The following is a 23,815-nucleotide window of genomic DNA, read 5'->3' as shown; positions in this document are numbered from 1 at the left end:
CTATAGTGTGGGAGTCTAGGACCAGAGGACACAGATAGGGAGGATGTGGAGAGGATGTTTCCTATGGGGGAGGAGTCTAGGACCAGAGGGCACAGATAGAGTGGATGTGGAGAGGATGTTTCCTATAGTGGGGGAGTCTAGGACCAGAGGACACAGATAGGGAGGATGTGGAGAGGATGTTTCCTATGGGGGAGGAGTCTAGGACCAGAGGGCACAGATAGAGTGGATGTGGAGAGGATGTTTCCTATAGTGGGGGAGTCTAGGACCAGAGGACACAGATAGGGAGGATGTGGAGAGGATGTTTCCTATGGGGGAGGAGTCTAGGACCAGAGGGCACAGATAGAGTGGATGTGGAGAGGATGTTTCCTATAGTCGGGGAGTCTAGGACCAGAGGACACAGATAGAGTGGATGTGGAGGGGATGTTTCCTATAGTGGGGGAGTCTAGGACCAGAGGACACAGATAGAGTGGATGTGGAGAGGATGTTTCCTATAGTGGGGGAGTCTAGGACCAGAGGACACAGATAGAGTGGATGTGGAGAGGATGTTTCCTGTAGTGGGGGAGTGTAGGACCAGAGGACACAGATAGAGTGGATGCGGAGAGGATGTTTCCTGTAGTGGGGGAGTCTAGGACCAGAGGACACAGGTGGAGTGGATGCGGAGAGGATGTTTCCTGTAATGGGGGAGTCTAGGACCAGAGGACACAGATAGAATGGATGTGGAGAGGATGTTTCCTGTAATGGGGGAGTCTAGGACCAGAGGACACAGATAGAGTGGATGTGGAGAGAATGTTTCCTATAGTGGGGGAGTCTAGGATCAGAGGGCACAGATAGAGTGGATGTGGAGAGGATGTTTCCGATAGTGGGGGAGTCTAGGACCAGAGGGCACAGATAGAGTGGATGTGGAGAGGATGTTTCCTATAGTGAGGGAGTCTAGGACCAGAGGACACAGATAGAGTGGATGTGGAGAGGATGTTTCCTATAGTGGGGGAGTCTAGGACCAGAGGACACAGATAGAATGGATGTGGAGAGGATGTTTCCTGTAATGGGGGAGTCTAGGACCAGAGGACACAGATAGAGTGGATGTGGAGAGGATGTTTCCTATAGTGGGGGAGTCTAGGATCAGAGGGCACAGATAGAGTGGATGTGGAGAGGATGTTTCCGATAGTGGGGGAGTCTAGGACCAGAGGGCACAGATAGAGTGGATGTGGAGAGGATGTTTCCTATAGTGAGGGAGTCTAGGACCAGAGGACACAGATAGAGTGGATGTGGAGAGGATGTTTCCTATAGTGGGGGAGTCTAGGACCAGAGGACACAGATAGAGTGGATGTGGAGAGGATGTTTCCTGTAGTGGGGGAGTCTCGGACCAGAGGGCACAGATAGAGTGGATGTGGAGAGGATGTTTCCTGTCTGGAGCTGAAACCACGCGAAAACGGAAACGGGTTCAGTATCGCCGGTATGTGTCGGGAAATTTGTTAACTTAACGGCAGCAATGCGCAAAAACAGAGAGGAAAAGAAACATTGAATTACAGTAAGTATATATATTAAATAGTTAAATTAAATAAATAGTGCAAAAAGTAGTAAGTTAGTGTTCCTTGTCTACTGTCCATTGAGAAATCGGATGGCAGAGGGGAAGAAGCTGTTCTTGAATCGCTGAGTGTGTGTCTTCAGGCTCCTGTACCTCCTCCCTGATGGCAGAGGGGAAGAAGCTGTTCCTGAATCATTGAGTGTGTGTCTTCAGGCTCCTGTACCTCCTCCCTGACGGCAGAGGGGAAGAAGCTGTTCCTGAATCATTGAGTGTGTGTCTTCAGGCTCCTGTACCTCCTCCCTGATGGTAGAGGGGAAGAAGCTGTTCCTGAATCGTTGAGTGTGTGTCTTCAGGCTCCTGTACCTCCTCCCTGACGGCAGAAGGGAAGAAGCTGTTCCTGAATCGTTGAGTGTGTGTCTTCAGGCTCCTGTACCTCCTCCCTGATGGCAGAGGGGAAGAAGCTGTTCCTGAATCGTTGAGTGTGTGTCTTCAGGCTCCTGTACCTCCTCCCTGATGGCAGAGGGGAAGAAGCTGTTCCTGAATCGCTGAGTGTGTGTCTTCAGGCTCCTGTACCTCCTCCCTGATGGTAGCCATGAGAAGAGGGCACGTCCTGGGTGGTTGGGGTCCTTAATGACAGACGCCACCTTTTTAAGGCACTGCTCCTTGAAGATGTCTTGGATGCTGGGAGGCTAATGGAGATAAGTTTACATCTGGTCATCTGGCCCATCGAACCTGCTCCGTCGTTCAATTAGATCATGGCTGATCTGGCCATGGACTCATCTCCACCGACCTGCCTTTTCCCCAGAACCCTCAATTCCCCTCCTGTGCAAAAATCTATCCAAGCTTGTCTTAAATATATTTACTGAGGCAGCCTCCACTGCTTCACTGGGCAGAGAATTTCACAGATTCACCACTCTCTGGGAAAAGTAGTTCCTCCTCATCTCCGTACTAAATTTCGAAGCTATCTCCCCCTAGTTAATAAATATCACGACACATCCTGATTAAACCTGATTCGGATTTCCTCTCCCTAGACCTACCGAATTCCTTCAGCATCTTGTGCTTTGGGGTTTTCAACATCTGTGGAAACTCTTTGTGTTTCTGACCTCCCCCATTTACTTTCCTCCATTCACCTTATTTTTATGTACCCCCACCAACCCCAAGCAATAGCCATTTCCATCCTCGGAGAAAGTCTCGGGCTGTCCACTCGATCTAAAAGCATCTTGTACACCTCCATCAAGTCACCTCCGATTCTCCTTCACAGTAAGTTCAAAGAAACACAGTGGAATGAATGAAAGACTGCACACAAGACAAACAGCCCATGTGTAAAAGACGAGAAACTGTTCAATACAAGAAGAAATTTAAGAATAAGCAATAAGTATCGAGAACACGAGACGAAGAGTCTTTGAAAGCGAGTCCGTACTGTACTGTGCAAAAGTTGTCGCCCTGTGTGAAAGAATTCTGTAAAGCGAAGATGCTTTCAAAAATAATGAGGCAATAAGTTTCTGAATAGCAAAAAAAATCTGCTATAAAGAGCAGTTTTTGAAGAAAAAACCAAAATCATTCTTTGGTGTGACCACCACTCTGCCTTTAAAACTGCATCAGTTCTCACAGGTTCACGGCCATGCTGCTTTCCGGTACGTCGTCCCAAGCGTCTTGGAGAACTTGCCACAGTTCCTGTGCGGACTCCGGCCGCCTCGCTTCCATCTGTCTCTCCAGGGAATCCCAGCGAGCCTTGATGACGCTGAACTTCTTCCCCTCTGCCACACAATGGACATTGAACCCACTGACACTACCTCACTTTTATTATTTTTGTTTTCCTACTGTTTTTACTTTAACTATTTAATGCACATATATATATACTTACTGTAATTGATTTACTTTTTTTTTCTTTCTATACTATTGTGAATTGCATTGTACTGCTGCTGCTGAGTTAACAAATTTCACCGACACATGCGGGTGATAATAAACCTGATTCTCATCGGGCCTCTGTGGGGGCCATACCATCCGAAACCATTGAACTAATCTAGGGCGTCTGAGACTTTTGCACAGTACTGCAGATTGTGGAACAGTTCAGCTTTGGGGTGAGTGAAGTTTTCCCCTCTGGTTCAGGACCATGATGGTTGAGGGGTAATAACTGTTCCTGAACCTGGTGGTGTGGGTCCTGAGGCTCCTGTACCTCCTTCCTGATGGTTGAGGGGGTAATAACTGTCCCTGAACCTGGTGGTGTGTGTCCTGAGGCTCCTGTACCTCCTTCCTGATGGTTGAGGGGTAATAACTGCTCCTGAACCTGGTGGTGTGGGTCCTGAGGCTCCTGTACCTCCTTCCTGATGGTTGAGGGGTAATAACTGTCCGTCAACCTGGTGGTGTGGGTCCTGAGGCTCCTGTACCTCCTTCCTGATGGTTGAGGGGTAATAACTGTCCATGAACCTGGTGGTGTGGGACCTGAGGCTCCAGTACCTCCTTCCTGATGGTTGAGGGGTAATAACTGTCCATGAACCTGGTGGTGTGGGTCCTGAGGCTCCAGTACCTCCTTCCTGATGGTTGATTGGTAATAACTGTCCATGAACATGGTGGTGTGGGTCCTGAGGCTCCAGTACCTCCTTCCTGATGGTTGATTGGTAATAACTGTCCATGAACCTGGTGGTGTGGGTCCTGAGACAAGTCAAGTCACTTCTTATTGTCATTTCGACCATAACTGCTGGTACAATACACAGTAAAAATGAGACGTTTTTCAGGACCATGGTGTTACATGACACAGTACAAAAACTAGACTGAACTACGTAATAAAAAACAACACAGAGAAAGCTACACCAGACTACAGACCTACCCAGGACTGCCTAAAGTGCACAAAAGCAGTGCAGGCATTACAATAAATAAGAAACAGGACAGTAGGGTGAGGCAAGCTGAGGCTCCTGTACCTCCTTCCCGATGTCAGCAGTGAGAACAGAGCCTGTCCTGGGTGGGGGGGGGGGTTCCTGACGATGGACGCTGCTTCCCTGTGACAGCATTTCATGTCGATGTGCTCACTGGTGGGGAGGGCTTTACCCCGATGGACTGGGCCATATCCACTATTTTCTATAGGCGTTTCCGTAGCAGGCTGTGATGCAGCCAGTCGGGATAGCCTCCACCGCACACTTGGTAGGAGTTTGTCAAAGTTTTTGATGTCGTGCCGACTCCTTGCGAACTTCTCAGGAAGCAGGGGTGGTGCCGTACTTGCCTGCTGGGCTCAGGCCATTGTGCTGAACGGCGGAGAGAGCCTTGCACCTTCTCTCGGTGTTTCTGTAGCTCGAGGTGCCTACGGGACGGGGCGCTGCTAACCCCGAGCCCATCCTTTCACAGCTGCGTTGACCAACGGCTGTGGGAGAGGAATAAACCATTGGCACTTCGAAGCGAAACTCCTGCATCATCTCCATCAGAGTACGTTTTGCCGAACGAGGTTTTGCCTGCCGCTTTTTTGACGCCGCAGGTACGTCGACCGCGTGACCGAGCTCCTTCAGCAGAAGCTGAAGCAGGCCGAGGCGGTGGGGGCAAAGCAGCACCTGATGGTGCAGAAGAGGCAAGAGTCGCTGGAGGAGCAGTCCGACCTGGAGCCCAAGCTGGACCTCCTGATCCAGAGAACGAAAGAGCTGCGGAAGCTGGTGAGTAAGACGAGCGATCGCTTGAAGTTCTGCGAGTTTCAAAGTGGGTGTGGCGGGGGGGGGGGGGGGGGGGGGGGGAGAAATGTCTGCGCAGTTCCTCCTCCCGCCACTGGGTGTCAGCAAACCACCCTTCAAGGATCATATAACCGTCTAACAATTACAGCACGGAAACAGGCCATCTCGGCCCTTCTAGTCCGTGCCGAATGCTTACTCTCACCTAGTCCCACCGACCTGCACTCAGTCCATAAACCCTCCATTCCTTTCCTATCCATATATCTATCCAATTTTACTTTAAATGACAATACCGAACCTGCCTCTACCACTTCTACTGGAAGCTCGTTCCACACAGCTACCACTCTCTGTGTAAAGAAGTTCCCCCTCGTGTTACCCCTAAACCTTTGACCCCTAACTCTCAACTCATGTCCTCTTGTTTGAATCTCCCCTACTCTCAATGGAACATGCCCATCCACATCAACTCTATCATAACTTTAAATACCTCTGTCAAGTCCCCCCTCAGCCTTCTACGCTCCAGAGAATAAAGACCAAACTTCTCTGTAACTTAGGTGCTGAAACCCAGGTAACATTCTAGTAAATCTACTCTGTATTCTCTCAATTTTGTTGATATCTTTCCTCACCAATACCTTGTACAATTTTAACAGTTTTAATTTTTTTAACATTACCCCTAGTAGTAGTAGTTTTAAATACCTCTATCAAGTCCCCCCCCCTCAACCTTCTACACTCCAAAGATCACCTTTGTTCACCATAGAAGTTGGTATGCATGGTGCGAATTCCGGTTGATTTGGACACACTGGGACCGGTATATTTTGGCCCGTTCAAGCGGCTGCCCAAATTAGCCAAAATTTCATGGAAACAGTTAAAAAGGATAAACTGAGTAACAGCTTGTGTATTTAAATGAAACATGAACAAATTAGAAGACTGTCAATACTACTACAGTTCTATAAAACTGTAAAAAGTTCCTATAAAACTTCCTAATAGTTATTGACAGAAGAACTCATCCAGTTTATATGTTCTTTTGATTGACTGTAAATGAACAGCGTCAGCGCAGGCACCTAGTGCAGACAATGGACTGCCTTTGTGCAATACTTTCAACAATTGCGTCCTCCAAATCTTCGTTCTCATTGTAACATTCAAGGTGATTGTTGATACCTTCAAATTTTTTTTCGCAGTTCATAACTTGTTGAAGTAGTGGATTCCAGTTAATTGGGCCACCGCTGAACTTGATCACTTAACTTAATCAGGACAGCCACTTATCTGGAACAATTCTCAAAGACCAAAAACTAATAGAGAAATTAGGAATTTACCATGTTGTGCTGGTGCAACACGTACCAAAAAAAAACACAATATTGAACAACCGTAAAGAGCTGCATAACATATGCAGTTAAAAGTGCAGAATTGGAATAAAGTTATCATAAATACCAGCAGATTATTTTATTCCAATTCTGCATTTCTAACTTCATAAAGCAAGAGATTCTGCAGATGCTGGAAATATAGAGCAAAGCACTCACTCTCACACAGACACACACTCACTCACACACACGCACACAGACACACACACACTCACTCTCACACAGACACACACCACTCACACACACACACACAGACACACACTCACTCACACACACGCACACAGACACACACCCCACACACACACACACACACACAGACACACACTCACTCACACACACGCACACAGACACACACACACTCACTGTCACACAGACACACACCACTCACACACAGACACACACACACACACACTCACTCACTCACACACACTCACTCACTCTCACACACACGCACACAGACACACACACACACTCACTCACTCTCACACATACACTCACTCACTCTCACACATACACTCACTCACACACACTCACACACACACTCACTCTCTCACACACAGACACACACACACACACACTCACTCACTCACACATACACTCACTCACACACACTCTCTCTCACACACAGACACTCACACACAGACACACTCACACTCACACTCACACACACTCACACACACGCACACAGACACACACACACACTCACTCACTCTCACACATACACTCACTCACACACACACTCACTCACTCTCACACATACACTCACTCACACACACTCACTCACACACACACTCACTCTCTCACACACAGACACTCACACTCACACTCTCACACAGACACACTCACACTCACACACACACTCACACACACACACACACACACACTCACACTCACACTCACACACACACACACACACAGACACACTCACACTCACACTCACACACACACTCACACACACACACACAGACACACTCACACTCACACTCACACACACACACACACACACACTCACACACACACACACACACTCACACTCACACACACACACACACACACAGACACACTCACACTCACACTCACACTCTCACACAGACACACTCACACTCACACACACACACACTCACACTCACACACACACTCACACACACACACACACTCACACACACACAGACACACTCACACTCACACACACTCACACACACACTCACACTCACACACACACACACAGACACACTCACACTCACACTCACACACACACACACACACACTCTCACACACGGAGGTACTGAGCAGGTCAGGCAGCATCTGTGGCGATGGATAAAGAGTCGGTGTTTCAGGCCGAGAACCTTCATCAGGACTGTACCATTGTGTAGTTACAAGGTGAAGGTAGCGTAGCAGTCAGCTCAACGCTTTACAGTATCGCCGACCCAGGTTCAATTCCCGCTGCTGCCTGTGAGGAGTCTACGCTCTCCTCGCGACCGCGTGGGTTTCCTCCCACAGTCCAAAGACCGTACCCGTTAGGAGGATAATTAGTCATTGTAATTTGCCCTGTGATTTGGCTCGGGTCAGAGGATTGCTGGGTGCTATGCCTACTCCAATGGCTGAAAGCAGGCCTGGGGCCCTCATTCCTGGGGCTCCGTGAACTTGGGTGGGGGAAAACATTCATTTTATTTTCATCCTTAAACTCAGCAGTTCCTACAATTGTAAATGTAGGCAAGAAACAAGACCTCTTTGACAATTAGGATTCTGGACCCTTGTTACCATTAAGATAAAACGTTGTAATCGCTTGGCTGTCCGACATGATGGGCGTGGGGCTCTGACGAAGACCTCCTCAGAGTTGACTGCTCTTATTCGAGTTGAGCAGCAACAACTTCCACACTGATATGTCTTTGGAAAATATAATTTAAGTTTAACTCGCCTATGCCTGAAGTACAGGCGCACCCCCCCCCCCCCCCCCGCTTTACGAACGCTCGCTTCACGCCGCTTCGATTTCACTGAACATCACCGCTAACTCTTTGCATTACAAAGAGGATTTCCCCCTTTACGAAAATGTCTCCCGTATAAATCAATGGTTCTTCGCTTCACGTCACTTCGGGTTAAGAAAGGTTTCATAGGAACGCTCTGCCTTTGTAAAGGGGGACGGGACGGACTCCTGTATATGGTCTTGTTATTTAATGTGTTAATTAAGAAACACGTACATCACTACATCACAAATATGCTTATTTTTAAAAATATTTTGACAACTGCATGTCAATAAAACAGCTTTCTTCTGTAATCCGAGGTATTCTGTGTGTGTAAAATCTATGTATACATGTATATGTATATGCCTGTGTGTATATATATATATATTTATATATACACATATTTATTTAAACATATTATTCTGAGAGGAGCTCGACAGACTTCAAAAGGATCCATGGCATGAAATGGGTCACAAACCACTGGTTTAAAATTTACGGTGCAGCAACACGGATAATAGAGGGAGGGTGGGGAGGACTGACGAGAACAGTTGGGGGGAGGGGAAGAAACTCTCAAGTTCATGCGAGGTCTTTGTGTTGTAATGGCACCCCCCCACCGGTAGAACTTTGCAGAAGGGAGCTTTTGGAAAAGGCAGTCGGCTGGGTGGTTAAGGAAGCGAGTCGGTAAGTTTATTTTCAGATGACGTGCAGTCTCCTCCGGGCTTTCACAGTAAACGCAAAGAAACACACGGGAGTCGATGAAAAGCCGGACGTGACAGAGACGGACAACAGCCAGCGTGCAAAAGGGGTAATAACTGTCCCTGAACCAGGTGGTGTGGGACCTGAGGCTCCTGTACCACCTTCCTGATGGTTGAGGGGTAATAACTGTCCCTGAACCTGGTGGTGTGGGACCTGAGACTCCTGTACCTCCTTCCTGATGGCTGAGGGGTAATAACTGTTCCTGAACCTGGTGGTGTGGGTCCTGAGGCTCCTGTACCTCCTTCCTGATGGCTGAGGGATAATAACTGTTCCTGAACCTGGTGGTGTGGGTCCTGAGGCTCCTGTACCTCCTTCCTGATGGTTGAGGGGTAATAACTGTCCCTGAACCCAGTGGTGTGGGTCCTGAGGCTCCTGTCCCTCCTTCCTGATGGCTAAGGCGTAAAAACTGTTACTGAACCTGCTGGTGTGGAACCTGAGGCTCCTGTACCTGCTTCCTGATGGTTGAGGGGTCATAACTGTCCCTGAACCTGGTGGTGTGGGTCCTGAGGCTCCTGTACCTCCTCCCAGATGGTTGAGGGGTAATAACTGTTCCTGAACCTGGTGATGTGCGTCCTGAGGCTCCTGTACCTCCTTTCTGATGGTTGGGGGGTAATAACTGTCCCTGAACCCAGTGGTGTGGGTCCTGAGGCTCCTGTACCTCCTTGCTGATGGTTGAGGGGTTATAACTGTCCCTGAACCCAGTGCTGTGGGTCCTGAGACTCCTGTACCTCCTTTCTGATGGTTGGGGGGTAATAACTGTCCCTGAACCTGGTGGTGTGGGCCCTAAGGCTCCTGTACCTCCTTCCTGATGGTTGAGGGGTAATAACTGTCCCTGAACCTGCTGGTGTGGGACCTGAGGTTCCTGTACCTCCTTCGTGATGGTTGAGGGGTAATAACTGTCCCTGAACCTGGTGGTGTGGGACCTGAGGTTCCTGTACCTCTTTCCTGCTGGTTGAGGGGTAATAACTGTCCCTGAACCTGGTGGTGTGGGCCCTGAGTCTCCTTTACCTCCTTCCTGATGGTTGAGGGGTAATAACTGTCCCTGAACCTGGTGGTGTGGGTCCTGAGGTTCCTGTACCGCCTTCCTGATGGTTGAGGGGTAATAACTGTCCCTGAAACCAGTGGTGTGGGTCCTGAGGCTCCTTTACCTCCTTCCTGATGGTTGAGGGGAAATAACTGTTTCTAAACCTGGAGGTGTGGGTCCTGAGGCTCCTATACCTCCTTCCTGATGGTTGAGGGGTAATAACTGTCCCTCACCCTGGTCGTGTGGGTCCTGAGACTCCTTTACCTTCTTCCTGATGGTTGAGGGGTAATAACTGTCCCTGAACCTGGTGGTGTGGGACCTGAGGTTCCTGTACCTCCTTCCTCATGGTTGAGGGGTAATAACTGTCCCTGAAACTGGTGGTGTGGGTCCTGAGGCTCCTGGACCTCCTTCCTGATGGTTGAGGGGGTAATAACTGTTCCTGAACAAGGTGGTGTGGGACCTTGGGCTCCTGTACCTCCTTCCTGATGATTGTGGGGTGATAACTGTTCCTGAACCTGGTTGTGTGGAACCTGAGGCTCCTGTAGCTGCTTCCTGATGGTTGAGGGGTAATAACTGTCCCTGAACCTGGTGGTGTGAGTCCTGAGGCTCCTGTACCTCCTTCCTGATGGTTGAGGGGAAATAACTGTTCCTGAACCCAGTGGTGTGGGTCCTGAGGCTCCTGTATCTCCTTACTGATGGTTGAGGGGTAATAACTGTCCCTGAACCTGGTGGTGTGGGTCCTGAGGCTCCTGTACCTCCTTCCTGATGGTTGAGGGGTAATAACAGTCCCTGAACCCAGTGGTGTGTGTCCTGATGCTCCTGTACCTCCTTTCTGATGGCTGAGGGGTAATAACTGTCCCTGAACCTGGTGGTGTGGGTCCGGAGGTTCCTGTACATACTTCCTGATGGTTCAGTGGTAATAACTGTCCCTGAACCTGCTGGTGTGGGTCCTGAGACTCCTGTACCTCCTTCCTGATGGCTGAGGGGTAATAACTGTTCCTGAACCTGGTGGTGTGGGTCCTGAGGCTCCTGTACCTCCTTCCTGATGGTTGAGGGGTAATAACTGTCCCTGAACCCAGTGGTGTGGGTCCTGAGGCTCCTGTACCTCCTTGCTGATGGTTGAGGGGTTATAACTGTCCCTGAACCCAGTGCTGTGGGTCCTGAGACTCCTCTACCTCCTTTCTGATGGTTGGGGGGTAATAACTGTCCCTGAACCTGCTGGTGTGGGACCTGAGGTTCCTGTACCTCCTTCGTGATGGTTGAGGGGTAATAACTGTCCCTGAACCTGGTGGTGTGGGTCCTGAGATTCCTGTACCGCATTCCTGATGGTTGAGTGGTAATAACTGTCCCTGAAACCAGTGGTGTGGGTCCTGAGGCTCCTTTACCTCCTTCCTGATGGTTGAGGGGTAATAACTGTCCCTGAACGTGGTGGTGTGGGTCCTGAGACTCCTTTACCTTCTTCCTGATGGTTGAGGGGTAATAACTGTCCCTGAACCTGGTGGTGTGGGACCTGAGGTTCCTGTACCTCCTTCCTCATGGTTGAGGGGTAATAACTGTCCCTGAACCTTGTGGTGTGGGCTCTGAGGCTCCGGTACCTCCTTCCTGATGGTTGAGGGGAAATAACTGTTCCTGAATCTGGAGGTTAGGGTCCTGAGGCTCCTGTACATGCTTCCTGATGGTTGAGGGGTAATAACTGTCCCTGAACCTGGTGGTGTGGGTCCTGAGGCTCCTGTACCTCCTTCCTGATGGTTGAGGGGGTAATAACTGTTCCTGAACCTGGTGGTGTGGGTCCTGAGGCTCCTGTACCCGCTTCCTGATGGTTGAGGGGTAATAACTGTCCCTGAACCTGGTGGTGTGGGTCCTGAGGCTTCCGTACCTCCTTCCTAATGGTTGAGGGGTAATAACTGTACCTGAACCTGGTGGTGTGGGTCCTGAGGCTCCTGTACCTCCTTCCTGATGGCTGAGGGGTAATAACTGTCCCTGAACCTGGTGGTGTGGATCCTGAGGCTCCTGTACCTCCTCCCAGATGGTTGAGGGGTAATAACTGTTCCTGAACCAGGTGATGTGCGTCCTGAGGCTCCTGTACCTCCTTCCTGATGGTTGGGGGGTAATAACTGTCCCTGAACCTAGTGGTGTGGGTCCTGAGGCTCCTGTACCTTCTTCCTGATGGTTGAGGGGTAATTGCTGTCCCTGAAACCAGTGGTGTGGGTCCTGAGGCTCCTGGACTCCTTCCTGATGGTTGAGGGGGTAATAACTGTTCCTGAACAAGGTGGTGTGGGACCTTGGGCTCCTGTACCTCCTTCCTGATGATTGTGGGGTGATAACTGTTCCTGAACCTTGTTGTGTGGAACCTGAGGCTCCTGTACCTGCTTCCTGATGGTTGGGGGGTAATAACTGTCCCTGAACCTGGTGGTGTGAGTCCTGAGGCTCCTGTACCTCCTTCCTGATGGTTGAGGGGAAATAACTGTCCCTGAACCTGGTGGTGTGGGCCCTGAGGCTCCTGTACCTCCTTCCTGATGGTTGAGGGGTAATAACTGTCCCTGAACCTGCTGGTGTGGGACCTGAGGTTCCTGTACCTCCTTCCTGATGGTTGAGGGGTAATAACTGTCCCTGAACCTGGTGGTGTGGGCCCTGTGGCTCCTGTACCTCCTTCCTGATGGTTGAGGGGTAATAACTGTCCCTGAACCCAGTGGTGTGGGTCCTGAGGCTCCTGTACCTCCTATCTGATGGTTGAGGGGTAATAACTGTCCCTGAACCCAGTGGTGTGGGTCCTGAGGCTCCTGTACCTCCTTCCTGATGGTTGAGGGGTAATAAGTGTCCCTGAACCTGGTGGTGTGGGTCCTGAGGTTCCTGTACCGCCTTCCTGATGGTTGAGGGGTAATAACTGTCCCTGAAACCAGTGGGGTTGGTCCTGAGGCTCCTTTACCTCCTTCCTGATGGTTGAGGGGAAATAACTGTTCCTGAACCTGGGGGTGTGGGTCCTGAGGTTCCTGTACCTCCTTCCTGATGGTTGAGGGGTAATAACTGTCCCTGAACCTGGTGGTGTGGGTCCTGAGACTCCTTTACCTTCTTCCTGATGGTTGAGGGGTAATAGCTGTCCCTGAAACCAGTGGTGTGGGTCCTGAGGCTCCTGGACCTCCTTCCTGATGGTTGAGGGGGTAATAACTGTTCCTGAACAAGGTGGTGTGGGACCTTGGGCTCCTGTACCTCCTTCCTGAGGATTGTGGGGTGATAACTGTTCCTGAACCTGGTTGTGTGGAACCTGAGGCTCCTGTACCTGCTTCCTGATGGTTGAGGGGTAATAACTGTCCCTGAACCTGGTGGTGTGAGTCCTGAGGCTCCTGTACCTCCTTCCTGATGGTTGAGGGGTAATAACTGTCCCTGAACCCGGTGGTGTGGGTCCTGAGGCTTCCGTAACTCCCTCCTAATGGTTGAGGGGTAATAACTGTCCCTGAACCTGGTGGTGTGGGCCCTGAGGCTCCTGTACCTCCTTCCTGATGGTTGAGGGGTAATAACTGTCCCTGAACCTGCTGGTGTGGGACCTGAGGTTCCTGTACCTCCTTCCTGATGGTTGAGGGGTAATAACTGTCCCTGAACCTGGTGGTGTGGGCCCTGTGGCTCCTGTACCTCCTTCCTGATGGTTGAGGGGTAATAACTGTCCCTGAACCTGGTGGTGTGGGTCCTGAGGCTCCTGTACCTCCTATCTGATGGTTGAGGGGTAATAACTGTCCCTGAACCCAGTGGTGTGGGTCCTGAGGCTCCTGTACCTCCTTCCTGATTGTTAAGGGGTAATAACTGTCCCTGAACCCAGTGGTGTGGGTCATGAGGCTCCTGTACCTCCTTCCTGATGTTGAGGGGAAATAACTGTTCCTGAATCTGGAGGTGTGGGTCCTGAGGCTCCTGTACCTGCTTCCTGATGGTTGAGGGGTAATAACTGTCCCTGAACCTGGTGGTGTGGGTCCTGAGGCTCCTGTACCTCCTTCCTAATGGTTGAGGGGGTAATAACTGTCCCTGAACCTTGTGGTGTGGGCTCTGAGGCTCCGGTACCTCCTTCCTGATGGTTGAGGGGAAATAACTGTTCCTGAATCTGGAGGTTAGGGTCCTGAGGCTCCTGTACCTGCTTCCTGATGGTTGAGGGGTAATAACTGTCCCTGAACCTGGTGGTGTGGGTCCTGAGGCTCCTGTACCTCCTTCCTGATGGTTGAGGGGGTAATAACTGTTCCTGAACCTGGTGGTGTGGGTCCTGAGGCTCCTGTACCTGCTTCCTGATGGTTGAGGGGTAATAACTGTCCCTGAACCTGGTGGTGTGGGTCCTGAGGCTTCCGTACCTCCTTCCTAATGGTTGAGGGGTAATAACTGTTCCTGAACCAGGTGATGTGCGTCCTGAGGCTCCTGTACCTCCTTCCTGATGGTTGGGGGGTAATAACTGTCCCTGAACCTAGTGGTGTGGGTCCTGAGGCTCCTGTTCCTCCTTGCTGATGGTTGAGGGGTTATAACAGTCCCTGAACCCGGTGCTGTGCGTCCTGAGACTCCTGTACCTCCTTCCTGATGGTTGAGGGGCAATAACTGTCCCTGAACCTGCTGGTGTGGGACCTGAGGTTCCTGTACCTCCTTCGTGATGGTTGAGGGGTAATAACTGTCCCTGAACCTGGTGGTGTGGGACCTGAGGTTCCTGTACCTCTTTCCTGCTGGTTGAGGGGTAATAACTGTCCCTGAACCTGGTGGTGTGGGCCCTGAGTCTCCTGTACCTCCTTCCTGATGGTTGAGGGGTAATAACTGTCCCTGAACCTGGTGGTGTGGGTCCTGAGGTTCCTGTACCGCCTTCCTGATGGTTGAGGGGTAATAACTGTCCCTGAAACCAGTGGGGTTGGTCCTGAGGCTCCTTTACCTCCTTCCTGATGGTTGAGGGGAAATAACTGTTCCTGAACCTGGAGGTGTGGGTCCTGAGGCTCCTGGACCTCCTTCCTGATGGTTGAGGGGGTAATAACTGTTCCTGAACAAGGTGGTGTGGGACCTTGGGCTCCTGTACCACCTTCCTGATGATTGTGGGGTGATAACTGTTCCTGAACCTGGTTGTGTGGAACCTGAGGCTCCTGTACCTGCTTCCTGATGGTTGAGGGGTAATAACTGTCCCTGAACCTGGTGGTGTGGGTCCTGAGACTCCTTTACCTTCTTCCTGATGGTTGAGGGGTAATAGCTGTCCCTGAAACCAGTGGTGTGGGTCCTGAGGCTCCTGGACCTCCTTCCTGATGGTTGAGGGGGTAATAACTGTTCCTGAACAAGGTGGTGTGGGACCTTGGGCTCCTGTACCTCCTTCCTGAGGATTGTGGGGTGATAACTGTTCCTGAACCTGGTTGTGTGGAACCTGAGGCTCCTGTACCTGCTTCCTGATGGTTGAGGGGTAATAACTGTCCCTGAACCTGGTGGTGTGAGTCCTGAGGCTCCTGTACCTCCTTCCTGATGGTTGAGGGGTAATAACTGTCCCTGAACCCGGTGGTGTGGGTCCTGAGGCTTCCGTAACTCCCTCCTAATGGTTGAGGGGTAATAACTGTCCCTGAACCTGGTGGTGTGGGCCCTGAGGCTCCTGTACCTCCTTCCTGATGGTTGAGGGGTAATAACTGTCCCTGAACCTGCTGGTGTGGGACCTGAGGTTCCTGTACCTCCTTCCTGATGGTTGAGGGGTAATAACTGTCCCTGAACCTGGTGGTGTGGGCCCTGTGGCTCCTGTACCTCCTTCCTGATGGTTGAGGGGTAATAACTGTCCCTGAACCTGGTGGTGTGGGTCCTGAGGCTCCTGTACCTCCTATCTGATGGTTGAGGGGTAATAACTGTCCCTGAACCCAGTGGTGTGGGTCCTGAGGCTCCTGTACCTCCTTCCTGATTGTTGAGGGGTAATAACTGTCCCTGAACCCAGTGGTGTGGGTCATGAGGCTCCTGTACCTCCTTCCTGATGTTGAGGGGAAATAACTGTTCCTGAATCTGGAGGTGTGGGTCCTGAGGCTCCTGTACCTGCTTCCTGATGGTTGAGGGGTAATAACTGTCCCTGAACCTGGTGGTGTGGGTCCTGAGGCTCCTGTACCTCCTTCCTAATGGTTGAGGGGGTAATAACTGTCCCTGAACCTTGTGGTGTGGGCTCTGAGGCTCCGGTACCTCCTTCCTGATGGTTGAGGGGAAATAACTGTTCCTGAATCTGGAGGTTAGGGTCCTGAGGCTCCTGTACCTGCTTCCTGATGGTTGAGGGGTAATAACTGTCCCTGAACCTGGTGGTGTGGGTCCTGAGGCTCCTGTACCTCCTTCCTGATGGTTGAGGGGGTAATAACTGTTCCTGAACCTGGTGGTGTGGGTCCTGAGGCTCCTGTACCTGCTTCCTGATGGTTGAGGGGTAATAACTGTCCCTGAACCTGGTGGTGTGGGTCCTGAGGCTTCCGTACCTCCTTCCTAATGGTTGAGGGGTAATAACTGTACCTGAACCTGGTGGTGTGGGTCCTGAGGCTCCTGTACCTCCTTCCTGATGGCTGAGGGGTAATAACTGTCCCTGAACCTGGTGGTGTGGATCCTGAGGCTCCTGTACCTCCTCCCAGATGGTTGAGGGGTAATAACTGTTCCTGAACCAGGTGATGTGCGTCCTGAGGCTCCTGTACCTCCTTCCTGATGGTTGGGGGGTAATAACTGTCCCTGAACCTAGTGGTGTGGGTCCTGAGGCTCCTGTTCCTCCTTGCTGATGGTTGAGGGGTTATAACAGTCCCTGAACCCGGTGCTGTGCGTCCTGAGACTCCTGTACCTCCTTCCTGATGGTTGAGGGGCAATAACTGTCCCTGAACCTGCTGGTGTGGGACCTGAGGTTCCTGTACCTCCTTCGTGATGGTTGAGGGGTAATAACTGTCCCTGAACCTGGTGGTGTGGGACCTGAGGTTCCTGTACCTCTTTCCTGCTGGTTGAGGGGTAATAACTGTCCCTGAACCTGGTGGTGTGGGCCCTGAGTCTCCTGTACCTCCTTCCTGATGGTTGAGGGGTAATAACTGTCCCTGAACCTGGTGGTGTGGGTCCTGAGGTTCCTGTACCGCCTTCCTGATGGTTGAGGGGTAATAACTGTCCCTGAAACCAGTGGGGTTGGTCCTGAGGCTCCTTTACCTCCTTCCTGATGGTTGAGGGGAAATAACTGTTCCTGAACCTGGAGGTGTGGGTCCTGAGGCTCCTGGACCTCCTTCCTGATGGTTGAGGGGGTAATAACTGTTCCTGAACAAGGTGGTGTGGGACCTTGGGCTCCTGTACCACCTTCCTGATGATTGTGGGGTGATAACTGTTCCTGAACCTGGTTGTGTGGAACCTGAGGCTCCTGTACCTGCTTCCTGATGGTTGAGGGGTAATAACTGTCCCTGAACCTGGTGGTGTGAGTCCTGAGGCTCCTGTACCTCCTTCCTGATGGTTGAGGGGAAATAACTGTTCCTGAACCCAGTGGTGTGGGTCCTGAGGCTCCTGTATCTCCTTCCTGATGGTTGAGGGGTAATAACTGTCCCTGAACCCGGTGGTGTGGGTCCTGAGGCTTCCGTACCTCCCTCCTAATGGTTGAGGGGTAATAACTGTCCCTGAACCTGGTGGTGTGGGCCCTGAGGCTCCTGTACCTTCTTCCTGATGGTTGAGGGGTAATAACTGTCCCTGAACCTGCTGGTGTGGGACCTGAGGTTCCTGTACCTCCTTCCTGATGGTTGAGGGGTAATAACTGTCCCTGAACCCAGTGGTGTGGGTCCTGAGGCTCCTGTACCTCCTATCTGATGGTTGAGGGGTAATAACTGTCCCTGAACCCAGTGGTGTGGGTCCTGAGGCTCCTGTACCTCCTTCCTGATGGTTGAGGGGTAATAACTGTCCCTGAACCCAGTGGTGTGGGTCCTGAGGCTCCTGTACCTCCTTCCTGATGGTTGAGGGGAAATAACTGTTCCTGAATCTGGAGGTGTGGGTCCTGAGGCTCCTGTACCTGCTTCCTGATGGTTGAGGGGTAATAACTGTCCCTGAACCTGGTGGTGTGGGTCCTGAGGCTCCTGTACCTCCTTCCTGATGGTTGAGGGGGTAATAACTGTTCCTGAACCTGGTGGTGTGGGTCCTGAGGCTCCTGTACCTGCTTCCTGATGGTTGAGGGGTAATAACTGTCCCTGAACCTGGTGGTGTGGGTCCTGAGGCTTCCGTACCTCCTTCCTAATGGTTGAGGGGTAATAACTGTACCTGAACCTGGTGGTGTGGGTCCTGAGGCTCCTGTACCTCCTTCCTGATGGCTGAGGGGTAATAACTGTTCCTGAACCTGGAGGTGTGGGTCCTGAGGCTCCTGTACCTCCTTCCTGATGGTTGAGGGGTAATAACTGTCCCTGAACCTGGTGGTGTGGGTCCTGAGACTCCTTTACCTTCTTCCTGATGGTTGAGGGGTAATTGCTGTCCCTGAAACCAGTGGTGTGGGTCCTGAGGCTCCTGGACCTCCTTCCTGATGGTTGAGGGGGTAATAACTGTTCCTGAACAAGGTGGTGTGGGACCTTGGGCTCCTGTACCTCCTTCCTGATGATTGTGGGGTGATAACTGTTCCTGAACCTTGTTGTGTGGAACCTGAGGCTCCTGTACCTGCTTCCTGATGGTTGGGGGGTAATAACTGTCCCTGAACCTGGTGGTGTGAGTCCTGAGGCTCCTGTACCTCCTTCCTGATGGTTGAGGGGAAATAACTGTTCCTGAACCCAGTGGTGTGGGTCCTGAGGCTCCTGTATCTCCTTCCTGATGGTTGAGGGGTAATAACTGTCCCTGAACCCGGTGGTGTGGGTCCTGAGGCTTCCGTACCTCCCTCCTAATGGTTGAGGGGTAATAACTGTCCCTGAACCTGGTGGTGTGGGTCCTGAGGCTCCTGTACCTCCTTGCTGATGGTTGAGGGGTAATAACTGTCCCTGAACCTGGTGGTGTGGGCCCTGAGGCTCCTGTACCTCCTTCCTGATGGTTGAGGGGTAATAACTGTCCCTGAACCTGCTGGTGTGAGTCCTGAGGCTCCTGTACCTCCTTCCTGATGGTTGAGGGGAAATAACTGTTCCTGAACCCAGTGGTGTGGGTCCTGAGGCTCCTGTATCTCCTTCCTGATGGTTGAGGGGTAATAACTGTCCCTGAACCCGGTGGTGTGGGTCCTGAGGCTTCCGTACCTCCCTCCTAATGGTTGAGGGGTAATAACTGTCCCTGAACCTGGTGGTGTGGGCCCTGAGGCTCCTGTACCTCCTTCCTGATGGTTGAGAGGTAATAACTGTCCCTGAACCTGCTGGTGTGGGACCTGAGGTTCCTGTACCTCCTTCCTGATGGTTGAGGGGTAATAACTGTCCCTGAACCTTGTGGTGTGGGCCCTGTGGCTCCTGTACCTCCTTCCTGATGGTTGAGGGGAAATAACTGTTCCTGAATCTGGAGGTGTGGGTCCTGAGGCTCCTGTACCTGCTTCCTGATGGTTGAGGGGTAATAACTGTCCCTGAACCTGGTGGTGTGGGTCCTGAGGCTCCTGTACCTCCTTCCTGATGGTTGAGGGGGTAATAACTGTTCCTGAACCTGGTGGTGTGGGTCCTGAGGCTCCTGTACCTGCTTCCTGATGGTTGAGGGGTAATAACTGTCCCTGAACCTGGTGGTGTGGGTCCTGAGGCTTCCGTACCTCCTTCCTAATGGTTGAGGGGTAATAACTGTACCTGAACCTGGTGGTGTGGGTCCTGAGGCTCCTGTACCTCCTTCCTGATGGCTGAGGGGTAATAACTGTTCCTGAACCTGGAGGTGTGGGTCCTGAGGCTCCTGTACCTCCTTCCTGATGGTTGAGGGGTAATAACTGTCCCTGAACCCAGTGGTGTGGGTCCTGAGGCTCCTGTACCTCCTTCCTGATGGTTGAGGGGAAATAACTGTTCCTGAATCTGGAGGTGTGGGTCCTGAGGCTCCTGTACCTGCTTCCTGATGGTTGATGGGTAATAACTGTCCCTGAACCCAGTGGTGTGGGTCCTGAGGCTCCTTTACCTTCTTCCTGATGGTTGAGGGGTAATTGCTGTCCCTGAAACCAGTGGTGTGGGTCCTGAGGCTCCTGGACCTCCTTCCTGATGGTTGAGGGGGTAATAACTGTTCCTGAACAAGGTTGTGTGGGACCTTGGGCTCCTGTACCTCCTTCCTGATGATTGTGGGGTGATAACTGTTCCTGAACCTTGTTGTGTGGAACCTGAGGCTCCTGTACCTGCTTCCTGATGGTTGGGGGGTAATAACTGTCCCTGAACCTGGTGGTGTGAGTCCTGAGGCTCCTGTACCTCCTTCCTGATGGTTGAGGGGAAATAACTGTTCCTGAACCCAGTGGTGTGGGTCCTGAGGCTCCTGTATCTCCTTCCTGATGGTTGAGGGGTAATAACTGTCCCTGAACCCGGTGGTGTGGGTCCTGAGGCTTCCGTACCTCCCTCCTAATGGTTGAGGGGTAATAACTGTCCCTGAACCTGGTGGTGTGGGTCCTGAGGCTCCTGTACCTCCTTGCTGATGGTTGAGGGGTAATAATTGTTCCTGAACCTGGTGGTGTGGGACCTGAGGTTCCTGTACCTCTTTCCTGCTGGTTGAGGGGTAATAACTGTCCCAGAACCTGGTGGTGTGGTCCCTGAGTCTCCTGTACCTCCTTCCTGATGGTTGAGGGGTAATAACTGTCCCTGAACCAGGTGGTGTGGGTCCTGAGGTTCCTATACCGCCTTCCTGATGGTTGAGGGGTAATAACTGTCCCTGAAACCAGTGGTGTGGGTCCTGAGGCTCCGGTACCTCCTTCCTGATGGTTGAGGGGTAATAACTGTCCCTGAACCTGGTGGTGTGGGTCCTGAGGCTCCTGTACTGCCTTCCTGATGGTTGAGGGGTAATAACTGTCCCTGAACCTGGTGGTGTGAGTCCTGAGGCTCCTGTACCTCCTTCCTGATGGTTGAGGGGAAATAACTGTTCCTGAACCCAGTGGTGTGGGTCCTGAGGCTCCTGTATCTGCTTCCTGATGGTTGAGGGGTAATAACTGTCCCTGAACCCGGTGGTGTGGGTCCTGAGGCTCCTGTACCTCCTTCTTGATGGTTGAGGTGTAATAACTGTCCCTGAACCTGGTGGTGTGGGTCCTGAGGCTTCCGTACCTCCCTCCTAATGGTTGAGGGGTAATAACTGTCCCTGAAACCAGTGGTGTGGGTCCTGAGGCTCCTGGACCTCCTTCCTGATGGTTGAGGGGGTAATAACTGTTCCTGAACAAGGTGGTGTGGGACCTTGGGCTCCTGTACCTCCTTCCTGATGATTGTGGGGTGATAACTGTTCCTGAACCTGGTTGTGTGGAACCTGAGGCTCCTGTACCTGCTTCCTGATGGTTGAGGGGTAATAACTGTCCCTGAACCTGGTGGTGTGAGTCCTGAGGCTCCTATACCTCCTTCCTGATGGTTGAGGGGTAATAACTGTCCCTGAACCCGGTGGTGTGGGTCCTGAGGCTCCTGTACCTCCTTCCTGATGGTTGAGGGGTAATAACTGTCCCTGAACCTGGTGGTGTGGGTCCTGAGGCTCCTGTACCTCCTATCTGATGGTTGAGGGGTAATAACTGTCCCTGAACCCAGTGGTGTGGGTCCTGAGGCTCATGTACCTCCTTCCTGATGGTTGAGGGGAAATAACTGTTCCTGAATCTGGAGGTGTGGGTCCTGAGGCTCCTGTACCTGCTTCCTGATGGTTGATGGGTAATAACTGTCCCTGAACCCAGTGGTGTGGGTCCTGAGGCTCCTGTACCTCCTTGCTGATGGTTGAGGGGAAATAGCTGTTCCTGAACCTGGAGTTGTGGTTCCTGAGTCTCCTGTACCTCCTTCCTGATGGTTGAGGGGGTAATATCTGTTCCTGAACCTGCTGGTGTGGGACCTTGGGCTCCTGTACCTCCTTCCTGATGATTGTGGGGTGATAACTGTTCCTGAACCTGGTGGTGTGGGTCCTGAGGCTCCTGTACCTCCTTCCTGATGGTTGAGGGGTAATAACTGTTCCTGAACCTGGTAGTGTGGGTCCTGAGGCTCCTGTACCTCCTCGCCGATCGTTCTGGGGTGATAACTGTTCCTGAACCTGGTGATGTGGGTCCTGAGGCTCCTGTACCTCCTCCCAGATCGTTGTGGGTTGATAACTGTTCCTGAACCTGGTGATGTGGGTCCTGAGACTCCTGTACCTCCTTCCTGATGGTTGAGGGGTAATAACTGTCCCTAAACCTGGTGGTGTGGGTCCTGAGGCTCCTGTACCTCCTTCCTGATGGTTGAGGGGGTAATAACTGTTCCTGAACCTGGTGGTGTGGGTCCTGAGGCTCCTGTACCTCCTTCCTGATGGTTGAGGGGTAATAACTGTCCCTGAACCTGGTGGTGTTGGTCCTGAGGCTTCCGTACCTCCTTCCTGATGGTTGAGGGGGTAATATCTGTTCCTGAACCTGCTGGTGTTGGACCTTGGGCTCCTGTACCTCCTTCCTGATGATTGTGGGGTGATAACTGTTCCTGAACCTGGTTGTGTGGAACCTGAGGCTCCTGTACCTGCTTCCTGATGGTTGAGGGGTAATAACTGTCCCTGAACCTGGTGGTGGGAGTCCTGAGGCTCCTGTACCTCCTTCCTGATGGTTGAGGGGAAATAACTGTTCCTGAACCTGGTGGTGTGGGTTCTGAGGCTCCTGTACCTCCTTCCTGACTGTTGAGTGGGTAATAACTTTTCCTGAACCTGGTGGTGTGGGTCCTGAGGCTCCTGTACCTCCGTCCTGACGGTTGCTATGGTGATGGTAGACTACTCCTCCCAGAATCTCAGGACAGCCCGAAAGCTTCAGTCGTTCTGTGATATTCCAGTTCGGCGTGTGGCTCCGATAGAGCCTATCTCAGCGTCAGTGCAAGCTGCTAAGTCCCTGTCTCCGTTGTCTGTGCTTTCAGATCGAGACCGATATCTCCAAGCGCTACGAGAACCGGCGGGTGAACCTGATGGGCGTCCTCGTCTGACCTGTCCGCCCGGCCGGCCGAATCTTCGCATGACTATTTATTTGCTGCCCGCCTGAGGAGGAGACGGCCTGCGCAGGAATGCGGGGGGGGGGGGGGGGTGGTGGTGGTGAGAGAGAGGTCAGACCAGGCACTTAACACACAAAGGGCATCTTGGAGTGGTCGCCCTGTCCCCACCAACAATAAAGCAACTGAATCGACAGCCCTCTCACTGCTGTGGCTGAGCCGCATTTTATTATCCTCGCACACAAGAGGGACGGCCTGGGCCCCCCCCCCCCACCGCTCCCCATCACCGTCACCGTTCCTCCCAAGAAATGCTGCTGCTTCTACAGAATTAGCTTAACCTTTATGGATATTCGCCGTTTGGTAAATGTATGTTTCAGTTCCTTGCTTGCAAGAGCATTCGCGACGGAGGGGGTGCTTCGAAGTAAGTGAACCGACCACCCGCGAGTTGGCGTGTGCGCCTTGGATCGCTTATCTCGTCTCCAGGGCGCCAGTCTGCAGGCGCTGGAAATCCGAGCAACACATGCACACGCACACTTGCAGACCCACCCCCCACCCACCCAC

At 52.0% G+C, this 23,815-nt stretch overlaps 1 protein-coding gene across 2 annotated transcripts in view; it reads left to right on the top strand.

The window, feature by feature from the left end:
* The window catches only part of cdk5rap3 (CDK5 regulatory subunit associated protein 3), an 87,867-nt gene extending 64,428 nt beyond the window's left edge, over positions 1-23,439 (top strand). Inside the window, exons 13-14 of one of the 2 annotated variants that reach the window (XM_059957790.1) lie at positions 4,992-5,163; positions 23,186-23,439. In XM_059957790.1, coding sequence (XP_059813773.1) covers positions 4,992-5,163; positions 23,186-23,251 — 238 coding nt within the window. In that variant the 3' untranslated portion in view covers positions 23,252-23,439. The remainder of the gene's footprint in view (positions 1-4,991; positions 5,164-23,185) is intronic. The other variant, XM_059957791.1, reaches the window with a different exon arrangement.
* Positions 23,440-23,815: the final 376 nt, after the last annotated feature.

The sequence above is a fragment of the Hypanus sabinus genome (genome assembly GCF_030144855.1).
Source record: "Hypanus sabinus isolate sHypSab1 chromosome X1 unlocalized genomic scaffold, sHypSab1.hap1 SUPER_X1_unloc_18, whole genome shotgun sequence".
Taxonomy (NCBI): domain Eukaryota; kingdom Metazoa; phylum Chordata; class Chondrichthyes; order Myliobatiformes; family Dasyatidae; genus Hypanus; species Hypanus sabinus.
Note: the sequence above shows the minus strand (reverse complement) of the source record. Positions and strands in the feature narration are given on the sequence as shown.